Source organism: Austrofundulus limnaeus, unplaced genomic scaffold, assembly GCF_001266775.1.
Source record: "Austrofundulus limnaeus strain Quisiro unplaced genomic scaffold, Austrofundulus_limnaeus-1.0 Scaffold48, whole genome shotgun sequence".
Classification (NCBI taxonomy): domain Eukaryota; kingdom Metazoa; phylum Chordata; class Actinopteri; order Cyprinodontiformes; family Rivulidae; genus Austrofundulus; species Austrofundulus limnaeus.
Window position 1 is genome coordinate 1,569,692 of NW_013952450.1, and position 11,579 is coordinate 1,581,270.

Here is an 11,579-nt window from a genome sequence, read left to right on the forward strand (position 1 = left end):
ATTCTATTCTATTCTATTCTATTCTATTCTATTCTATTCTATTCTATTCTATTCTATTCTATTCTCAGTCAGCAGCAGCTGCATTGCTGACATGTGCAGTTTCAGGTTCCAGGGCGCCCACTTTTGGTCCAAATTCAAAGAGCTGGGTCTAATATTTCACACTCATTAGATCCAAAGTAAATGAAAAAATATATATCTGATATTGAAGATCCTAATTAGTGTTATTTGGTGTTTTTAGAAACAATAACATCTCAGTTAGCTTGTTTTCCTCTTCTGTGTAGTTTTACTTAAAATGGGATGTATGTTTGCAAAAATATGTGYTTCACTGACTATGTAAATGAAACGCATTTGCTCAGCTTAGAAACAGTTTTATTTAGTGCAATGGAAGTGGTGGTGAAGCAGAAAGGTAACATACCTCTGTGTAAAACACAAAACAAATAATTTCTTCAGGGATATGATTAAACACATAAATAATACACAAGTCTTGAAAATGTTCTTACATTTGTGATTTATCATGTTAAAGTTTCTTGAGAAAATAACAACAAAAAGTACCATCCATTCATTCCTGTCAATACTGTCAGAACTTTTACTCCAAACTGAGGGGATTCAAACAGCTATTTATGACAGGTAAGATGTTTATTAATCATGCCTTTCTGCAAGTTTAAAAGACCTGAACTATTGTTTTAATATGACTTTGAAAGAATTAYAATTAGGATGTTAGAAACACTAGTGAATAAAATATAAGCTAGAAACATAATACAACGCTTCAATAAATGAATTGCATGACGTGTCTTTTTTTTTTGCTGAGAATTGTTCAATATGAACATAATCTATGAAAAAAAAACTGCACTGAGTTCTCATGTTCATAAAGTTCTTCATTAAGCTTCACCAAAATGTATTACTTATCCTACAGGACATCTGTTCTTTTCTCAGACTAATGATTTGTCTCTTTTTTGTGACAAATGCAATGAACTTGAAGCCTGAAAGGGTAGAACTGCATTTTTACTAAGGAATCAACCACACATCTGGCTGCCTTCAGAAGAGATCTGCTTTTTTCTTCATGTCGTTACGTTTCCAAAGTGGAAGTTTGTCAAATTCTTGGATATCCATCCCAAAGATTTCRAAGAAAGAATCCGGGGATAAGTGACGCTGCAAGAAGAAAGGAAAACAAACATTTTGTCACATATTCAACAGGTTTAGTCTACATGTCTCATAAATCTTTACTCACATTTGCACCTATGTCGGTAGACGTGAGACTAATTGTTAYATACAAAAGTAAAAAACTTTATCATAAAAAAGGAAATAATGTTTTTGCCATACCTCGAGTCGTGCTCTGTCAACATCTTTGGGAAGCTTCACTCGTCCTCTGTTTGTAACTTGGAGCATTTCATAAGGATACACCTTCATGGAACAGAAATGGATTGGCAACAATTTAACATTTTTGCAAAGTCATGTGATAAAGACACTAAAGCAGGTCACAAAAACCCAATAAATTACCAATCAGACATTTATTATCTAAAGATAAAAACCATTGTCCACATGAGAAATAACGTTTTTACACAATCTCTCTTTATCAGCAGCTTCACAGTTTGAGAATTAYGAAATGTGAAAAATAAAATACTGCAGAGCTTTGGTAAAAGTTCTCTAGTCTTATCAAAAACTCGCATCATGCCAAGCAGGATGATTCATCGGGGCTCATGAACTGTTTGTGTCATTGCTCTCTGCTGCTGAAATTATGTTTACCCAGAAAAGCCGTACAACATAAAAGACATYAATGATACTTGCTTTTATCTCCACCAAATTAGGCATAGAAACTCCTCTGTCCATTCGTGTTAATGGAAGCTGATCGTCRTGGGTGAGCTACACAATGAAGCAAACGTGCAAAAAGGCAAAACATTATCAGGACTAATCACTGCAAAGGCAAGCGGGGAGATTAGAATAATTAAAGTTTGCTGAGAACATGCGAGAGTGAAATAATGTTTTGTGTCTTGCTGATATTATGGTGATTTTTTTCTGCAGCGTCTGACTCAGGAAATAACTTAGTAATGTTTTGTGAAAAGCTTTTAAAGGCTGTCATTAATATTCTGTAATTTGTGCATTTAATACATTTGATGTAATAAAGTAAAAGCGGGATATGAGAGAAAACAGGCAGATGCACACAATGGGATGATAAAGTATCTGATGAAAGAAGCAGGAGTCCCATTACCTTGAAGCCTGATGAGCAGAAAGRAAGAAATCAAATCATATCATTAGCTTCAAACTTATGCACCATCTTTAAATAGTTAGAAATTCCAACATTAAAGCAAAAGAAAAGATGAAATAAGTCTGCAGACTTACTGAATCTTTCACTGWTGGTGGTGCAGAAATCAGCTGACTGAGGCTTAAAAAACAGAAAATGAAAAAAAGGTGTTTTATTAGTTTAATTCAGATGTTCGAGGTAAAAAGAAATACCACTAACATCATTTCTCAAATAAATGCCACTAAAACAGTAAAGTTCGAACAGGTAAGTGTTGATCTTACCAAATGTAAGAAGKTGTGACCATATTCTGGCAAAATTTGGGATGTAGATGAATTTGAATCTGTGACAAAGTGACAGACAGCAGATCAGCTCGTTATGAGATGACTTACAAACATTCATTCATTTCCTTTCTTCATACAAGTTAGTCTCATTGAAACACAATTATTTAATTTGCAGGAAACACCTGTTATAAAGAAAAAAACAGTCAAATCAATACAACCAGTAAAACACATTTATACAAAATAAACACATCAACAAAGCACCTCAAAATAAATTCAAACAAAAGTTACTGAAATCAAAAAGTCATGTAACTAGACAAGTCTGATGCAACCGGGCAGAGAAKAGATTTTTAAATAAATGTGTATTAACATAAAAGTCTACATATGATAGACATTTAACCAGAGAGTCTAAAGAGCAATGAAACARTCTGATTACACAAAATAGATTAGATTGAGGAAAATACATCACCAACAGTTTGTGTGCTGAGCATTTCAATTAATCATTTCCTTTGAGTTCAAGTTTTTATCAAACATGAGTTTTACATTCAAACTGATTCAAACGATCGCCTGAACTTCAACTGCTTTACTTGTCATTATCAAAAGAAAGAACAAGAACCWCTATTAGACACAAAACTATACAATAGAAACTATATTCTACAAATGTAGAATAAAAAAACAGAATAGAAAGTTTAACAGAAAGCATACCTTGCTTTTTATAAATTGGAGGCCTCTTGTACAAATCAAAGCCTTCATCTGCTGAAAGGATAAAAGCAGAGTTAGCAGAAAATTTGTCGCACAAGAACAATTAAATAGAGGTGAAGAACTCCCAAATTGTTTACATCAATGACAGAACTTTCTCTGTGTTTAAATTTGAATTCAAATACAAACCAAAATGTTCATGCTGGAATAGGAATCGCTGCAATTACCTTTTATTAAAGCAATAGTTATTTTTTTTACTCCGTGGAAAAGTTTGGACCAGATTAATGAGCTAATGGCTGGTCTAAACTTTTAAATAAATCATAGCACTTAGCACTATTTTATGAACATTAAACTCTACTTCTTCAAACTGAGGCTGATCAAAAAGTCATCTAAAACATAAGATATTACTTGTAGGGATGCATAGATATGAAAATTTCAGCCGATTTCAATATCTGATATAATTATTGCTATTATGGTCGATAACCAATATGTAACGATATTACACAAACACACATATTATGTATATACAGTACATATACACATAAACACATTTGGGTCTTTTTTTTTTTGATATCAAAAATAAACAACCAGACCTCTGACATGACTTCCTACTTCTGTTATTCCTGGCTGCGCAGCATCAGTATCGCTATCATGATCAAACAGATGCTGTTCAACCAACCATCTCCCCTCCCAAAACAGAAACACAAAGCTAAAAAAGTGGGAAATCAATATCAGACATTAATATTGGCCCAGTTTGACATATCGGGCCGATAATATTCTAAAAAAATGACCAATACTGGCTGATACAGATGTTGATGCCGATACATCATGCATCCCTAATTATTTGTTTATAACATTCCAGAGAACACCACTTTAAAGAGGTTGAACTGGTGCTTTAAGGGCACTTTACTGGAATAAAAACAGCCTTAGATGCCTTAGAGTTTGTAGGCTGACTTTGAATAAATAAAATATCATAAAATATCATCTCAGTTCACCTGTATGCATGAACCCAAACGGATTATTCCAGGGATTAGTGATCGATGCACACTCCACTCAATATACAAACAATTGCTGTTAATAAATAGTGAAATGTGTGAGAGGAAACTGGAAAAAGTGATAATTAATCATTTACTGAATCAAATATAGATTAAAAAAAACAGCAAGCAAGCATTTATAACCAACAGCCTTCTGAGCTCTGACCACTAGATGGCTCAGTTTGATCTAAAGACAAGATCTACATCTCCTTTTTCTTGCTGAGGTGATCATTGAGCTGGTTAGTTGTTTGGGTGCTGCAGACTTAACACTGTTAAACACAGACTAAGGAGGGGGTGGGGTTGCAGAGGTATCTTACCTTTGGTTTTAGAGAGAAAGTGGTGACAAAAAGGAGGCATGGTGAGGGTRTCAATTTTGTTTTCAGGAAGCAAAGTGGGTGACAGAACCAACCCTTTTTATTTTACAAAGGTGAAGGAGAAGGTTTTCAAATAAGTAACAGGAGGAAATGTGGTAGAGGATATCATTAGGGGTGTTTCTGTGCTCTGTTTACCTGGTCGGTGGAAGTGTTGTGGTGATCTGGAGAGAGTGGGAGTGTAGCTGTGACGATAACTCATGGTTTGACCTCCAAAAGATCCATGACTCACAGATTTTGGAATCTGTGTTCTGATGTCAAAACTTGCCTTGGAAGAGGAAGAGCAAAAACAAATAAACAGAAAAAAAAAAAAAACAGAATGAAAAACCACAGCCAGCTGATTTAAACTGGGACTGAATGAGCAGGTTTTATTTACCTCGGGGGGTTCCGATGCATTTTTTGCCAACTAAATCAGAGAGACACAGGAAAAACCAACACAAAAATTAAAACTGACCAAGCATACATAACATCAACACACAACATTGTTTGACAAAAAGTCCGTTCTGTATCAAAATTTTGAATTAAGCAATAAATTTTCTGCAAGTCAGCCCTGATTTTGTTAGTTTTGACACTTCTAATTACCGTTTTTATTCATGTATAATACGATGTCATGTATAATACGACCCTCCCTTTTTTAACTTAAAAGGCATAAAATTTTTAATCCTCAAGCTACCTCCAATTTTATACAGACTTCAAGATTTTTCAGCCTTTGCAGTCTTTATACATATCAGTAAAATGATCATTGCACTGTTCATTTTATTTTAACATCATATGTACTAACAAATATATTTCAGCTGTAGCAGCATCATATGAATTCTGGCATTTTACACATAGTCCACCAGGAGGCGCCAACACAAAAGTCAGAGAGTTTACATGAGATTTGGGCCATCTTCTGGGGGAAAAGCAGATTACTTCCTACTCGCGTGCACCTCCTCTGGTGGGGAAACTTTTGTCAGGGATACAAACTTTTTCAGAACACCGGTAGACGGCAGCCATTACAGACAAACATGTGTTTGTTGTTGTTCGAGGAGCGGTTCGGTCACACGCTGTCATTAGTTCGTTATCATTACTAAGGTGCAGGACTACTTTCCCCCCCCTTTTGTCACATCATGTCGCCTGCCTGGACCTGTTATTATCTCGCTCTGAAGCACGAAGGTGTGTCACATGTAAGCTCGCTTCAGCTGCTTTTTACGATGCAGTCTCATTTCCGGACTCAGGCATTTTGTGAATGAAGCCGGTTAAAATACATAAGTAAAAATATTTATCCGAGTATAGTACTACTTCCCAACTTTATGGATGATTTTATGGATTAAATTTACGTATTATACTTGAATAAATACGGTACGTCTTATTACGTCACTGTCCATAATGCAAATTAAGAGAACATATCATGCTTTTAAATCTTTCCCTTTCACATTTAAATCATTCGGTTGGGGTTTATATAAAGTGGAACTGCAGTGCTTTGGTCTGAATTCCTCCTTACTGTAGCTCCACAAGTCCATTTTTCACTTCTTTTCTGAGGTGTGTCTCAAATCAAGTCGATTTGGTGCTGTCTGTTTAAATGCAAAAAAAGGCACTTCACGCAAAACCCCTCACAACCCTGTTCGGCCATCAGTTTGATAGCAGACATGGGATTATGTAGCGGCAGCGCAAAAACTTTTTTGTTTACAAATGGATTAAAAGATGTCAACAACAGAAGACTCGTCCATCCAACCTCACACGTTGGAGCCAGAGTCTGACCCGGACAGGAGAATGAAGACGACAAACCTGCAAAACCTCTATGTACGTGACCTTGTTTAGCAGCTCCACAGCAAATATTATATCGTTGTTCAAAAAACTTGACAAGGAATTAATAAAAGTGACTGGATTGAAAAATATGACTCAAACAGAGATATAAAGATGACTACACAACTTTTCTGCACTCCTACATACACAACAAAATGTGTTTGAGGGACAAAAAGTGGATTTGCAATATGTCCCCTTTGAAGAGGTTTTTTTGTGTGTGTCCTCCTGTAGTAGGTTGCAAAAGTATTCACCCCCGCATTAACATTCTGGATTTTGGTTGTGGAATTTTTATCATGACTTAAGTGGTTTTTTGACTAAATAAACCTATGAGTAATGAAGGGGAAAAAAGTGGGGCCTGCTTTCTCACACAAGTCAAAACTTTCTAGAACCACCTTTCAAGATGACCTTCACAAGCTTGGTTTGTCCATTTGTCATGACMAAACTGCTCCAGCTCCTTCGTAATGGATGGGTTCTTGTTTACAATTATCTACGTATAAATCAAACCAAAGATCCTTATTTCGATTGAACTCTGGGACATTTCACTGTTTGTCCACTGTAGTGTTGCTTCAGCATGTTTAGGGTCAGGTGAACCTCCAGCCTAGTCTCAAATCTCTGGATGCTTGAGTGGGTCTGAGTACTTCCTACAGCTCTGATCAGTTTTCAAGTCTCTGCTTATGAAAAACATCTTTGCAACATGATGCTGCCGCCACCATGCTTCACTGCAGGGATGACGTTCGCAATATGATGAGAGATGGAAGAGGGTGGAAGACCCTCTCTCATAGCAAGTTTGCTAAATCATTTTTCCATCATCTAATAATAGATTTATGAATGTTCTTTCAGATTTTTGGGGTTTGGGGTACTTTTTTTATAGCCCAACTTTGACCTGAACTACTGTACACCACAACRTTGTTTCTGACCTGTGTGGCATGTTCCTTGGGCTTCATGCTGTCTCCTCTTGGAGGTGTTAATCTGGTGTTCATGGGTAGATAGGTAGGTAGATCTAATCTAACAAATGATGTGGTTCCTGAAGCTGAAGGTACTTTGAAATGTATTTGAGCTGCTACCAACGAAGGGGTGAACACTTTTGCAACCCGCTTTACAAGAGGCTTTTGGCTCAAGCGTTTTCAGCTAGAAGACAAAAAACAGGTTTTAATAGTTTGACTCAATCAAACCAAGAGGAAACACTGAAAGAAGAAAGCAGTCTGTCACAGTTACCTCTGTGGGGCTCAGCCTGTTCTCTCTGTTGMCTTTTCCATCCAAAGCAGAGGAGCTGAAGTTCGAACACGTGTAAGATATCATGTCGGGATGCTCTATATCAAATATAGCCTTGACTCTGGGAATTGCTGCTAAGTCTCGATAATCAATGATCTCGTTATCTACTTTTGCCTGAGGAGGACGGGATGGGGGGGGGGGGGGGAAAGAAAGGGAGCAAAGGGTTTGGTTCAGTTTTAGGTAAGAGACTAAAAACTTATGAAACTTTAACCCTCAAAACATCTCCATTGTCTGACTTTGGCACAGGAAGTACCAGATTTACAAGTTTATATGAACGCTTTTTAGTTAGAAAGAATTCAATGTTTTTGGCTTAATGTGATGTTTTGAGGTAAAGTTTATTACATTTCATCATGGATGATAGGAGGTGAGAGGAAAGGAAACTAAGGCACCAGTTTTTGATTAAACTCAATCTGAGCCCATCAAATAGACTTTTTGTGYATCATTAGATAAAYAGAGAAAATGTAAATATCCCAAATYGAAATTACATTTCCTCAATCAAAATGAAACTAGTTCCAATCAGTCAAGGTTATCTTTARAAGTAATAATGTAATTATTTCAAACAATAAGTCCTCATTGTCAAAAAGACAGATCCTGCACAAGTGACTCATCCATGTGATTGTCCTGCATGAATGAAAACATTTGATTGAAACATAAAAAGTGCAGTCTACGTCAGAGAACATGCACAAAACAAAACTTACACAGATGGTTCGACCAGGACTGCCTGGAGTGCACGAGCCTGGCCTGGAGTGGGAGCTTTCAGATGATGACCKGTTGGGCTGAAAACCAAAAATAAATAAATAAATGAATTTCATCTTAATAAAATATTTTCCATTCTCTCATCTTAATCAACCTATAAGATTTACAACATAAGCAAGAGGGCATGTTAAATTGTAACGAGTAAGGAATGTGCAGTTTGATGACATGCTGGTGCACACAGCCTCAGTTGGACATCCGGGTAAGCAAATTGTCATTTTGTCATGTGAGTTAATCAAGCATGATTAAACTCAATTTATGTGACCATAACTCAAAAACGATAGTTCAGATCCTTTATAGTGGGATTCTATGGAAAGATAATGAACAAATAACATCTTACCTGTTGTAGAAAGCTCTTTGAATGACCTCAGTTTGAAGAAATAAAAGTTTGTTTCTAATGGAATTTACGAGCAAACAACTAGTTTAAAAAGGACCAAAAGCCATTTAGTTACTGGGCTGGGACTAACACTTTCTTTTACGGTACCCTTATTACCATGTAATTACAAGGTAATAAAAAATGCAATTAAATGTAATTACTACCTTATTCCTGTGTATTACGTGGTAATTACGGTACAAAAAACTACTGTCAGTAAAACTACCTTTATTGGGTAACTACAATCAAATTACTATTCAACAGTAACTCAGCACTATATAACGAAAAGAATGCAACTAAATTTTGGGGTTAGTGGTTAATTGCTATAAAAATATAACTTTGAAACTGTCCAAATTACCTACTGCTTATTTGGGTGTTACATAGTCAATTGTAATACATTACCAGGTAAGTGCTACATTACTGCAGAAAATTAATTACATAGTTAAATCGTACCCTAATTACCACGTAATTACATGGTAATGAGGGTACCGTAAAAGAAAGTGTTACCCGTATTTTTGCGTGCAAACTTTTAAAACCACTTAAAACCTGCCAAAAAGTGACCAGATTAGCATTATCATTGCATTTTTCCATAAAAATTATCCARCAAATGTTTAATCTAAATATCCAAACAAGACAACATCCTTTAGCTCTGTTTCAGTGCATATGCTTGGTATCATGGATGTATGGGTTTATAATAAAACAATGAATTTGCATGAACTGCTTTAAAACCATTTCAGTATGGCACAAATCCACTTTGGTTTAAGTCCCAGGACCTAGCCATTAGCTTGTCAACATGCAAAGAGCTAATCTATATTTCTCCATCATTTAAAGAGCAATCTACAACAGGTAAAATAYTGTTTATTTTTGTTYAACAGAATCCCACATCAAAAAATCTAAACTATATCAACGCAAAACGCAGCTCTGCACACAGTCTTAACCTTCAGTTCATGTGGAGGAAAATAGAAATCAAGACAGGGCGTCTTTGACCTGCTGACCTGAGATGGAAGACAACGTGAAATTATTCTGCTTAATATCAACTTCTAAACCAAAAAACTATTCTGTTCTTAAACTGCATGAAAACATTGCTTTGAGTCACAGAAGTCTTACCCGGTAACTGTCTTCTGTTCTGCTGCTGTCTCGGCAGTTTGGATGCCAAATAGTCATTCCTGAGAAAGCAGCTACATTACTTTCTATTTTACAGAAAATAAACAATTTTTGCCAAATGTAAAAATGTTCAATATMTTTACACAACTGACACAGAATTGTGGAAGAGAGCCTAACTGACCTTGCAGATACATTTCTTCTCCCTCTGTGAACATTTTGTCACATCGGTTGCATCTTGCACAACTGGGGTGGTAGTGTCTGTGCCCTGCCTGAAACAGACAGAAAAAAGAAAAAGTGCAGAAGTTAAATGTTAGTTTGAATTCTACTAATAAATGAGAAAGTTCAAATTAAAACAAATATTAAAATAGACTGAAATACACAAAGGTAATAAAGGCCTACAGTAAAAGATTAATGGTATATGCACAAAATTGATGTAGCATTTACGTAATATAAAAATTGGATACTTTACTTCAACTTTATTGTGCATCAAAGTCTGTTGTTTAAAAACTATTGATTAGTTGAGCAAGTAAGACTTTTTCAAAAAAAATCAACATATCAATTTTTAGTTATTTAATTTTTTCTTTACWCTGTAAAAATGATTCTATGGCAATGTATATTTTACTTGATGTATTATTTAAATTAGATTCAATATAATTGTGTTTTTGATTTTGAAGCAATAATTTAATTAAATTTCTAATAGAAATATTTGGAATAAAATCCACCCAGTGTGGTGTTTATCTAATTTCAAATAGAGAGAATACTGATGAATTTAAATGATCAGGTACATTTTTTTCAGGTACATTTTGATTTAAAAAGCACTTCCTGACAAACTGAGCCTTTTTTAATGCAGCAGGCTGTCATCTTAAGACATTTAAAGAGAGTACAGACAGTGAATGCTCTTCTTCCAACAATAAAACAGTTTCATTTACTTGCCACAGTTGTTTGGGATATGGCAGCTGCTTTCCTCATTGCATGATAAAAGCATGTTAGATGTTTTCTTTCAATCTTTTTGTTTTGTTTTGTTTTGATGGTTGGGAGAGAGTAAACTGGACTGTTTAATTTGAATTTGTTTTGTGTTGAAACAAATATACGGAAGAGCATTGCATTCACCTATTAAAAAATTTAACTCGTGATCACATAATTATGAGATCAGGATCTCATAATTATGAGATCTTTTCTCGTAATTATGAGATATCTCATAATTATGAGATCCTGATCTCGTAATTATGACATTTTATCTCATAATTATGAGATATTATCTCAAAATTACGAGAAGATCTCATAATTATAAAATAAGATTTCATAATTACGAGATCAGGATCTCATAATTATGAGATATTATCTCAAAGTTACGAGAAAAGATCTCATAATTATGAGACAAGATGTCATAATTATGAGATCAGGATCTCATTATTATGAGATATTTTCTCGTAATTATGAGATCCTGATCTCGTAATTATGACATTTTATCTCACAATTATGAGATATTATTTCAAAATTACGAGAAAAGATCTCATAATTATAAAATAAGATATCATAATTACGAGATCAGGATCTCATAATTATGAGATATCTCAAAATTACGAGAAAAGATCTCATAATTATGAGATATTATCTCAAAATTACGAGAAAAGATCTCATAATTATGAGATATTATCTCAAAATTACGAG

General features: G+C 34.9%; 1 protein-coding gene across 5 annotated transcripts in view; it reads right to left on the reverse strand.

The window, feature by feature from the left end:
- Positions 1–352: 352 nt before the first annotated feature.
- Positions 353–11,579, reverse strand: part of LOC106517398 (actin-binding LIM protein 1) — a 26,299-nt gene continuing 15,072 nt past the window's right edge. The window contains exons 7-20 of one of the 5 annotated variants that reach the window (XM_014008212.1): positions 10,090–10,177; positions 9,912–9,970; positions 8,377–8,454; positions 7,622–7,792; positions 4,998–5,027; positions 4,760–4,889; positions 4,568–4,660; positions 3,223–3,270; positions 2,521–2,579; positions 2,338–2,380; positions 2,207–2,214; positions 1,786–1,860; positions 1,321–1,401; positions 353–1,149 (exon numbers count right to left, since the gene is read on the reverse strand). In XM_014008212.1, coding sequence (XP_013863666.1) covers positions 1,036–1,149; positions 1,321–1,401; positions 1,786–1,860; positions 2,207–2,214; positions 2,338–2,380; positions 2,521–2,579; positions 3,223–3,270; positions 4,568–4,660; positions 4,760–4,889; positions 4,998–5,027; positions 7,622–7,792; positions 8,377–8,454; positions 9,912–9,970; positions 10,090–10,177 — 1,077 coding nt within the window. In that variant the 3' untranslated portion in view covers positions 353–1,035. Of the gene's footprint in view, positions 1,150–1,320; positions 1,402–1,785; positions 1,861–2,206; positions 2,215–2,337; positions 2,381–2,520; positions 2,580–3,222; positions 3,274–4,567; positions 4,661–4,759; positions 4,890–4,997; positions 5,028–7,621; positions 7,793–8,376; positions 8,455–9,911; positions 9,971–10,089; positions 10,178–11,579 lie in introns of all 5 variants that reach the window. The other 4 variants (XM_014008211.1, XM_014008215.1, XM_014008214.1 and 1 more) reach the window with 4 other exon arrangements.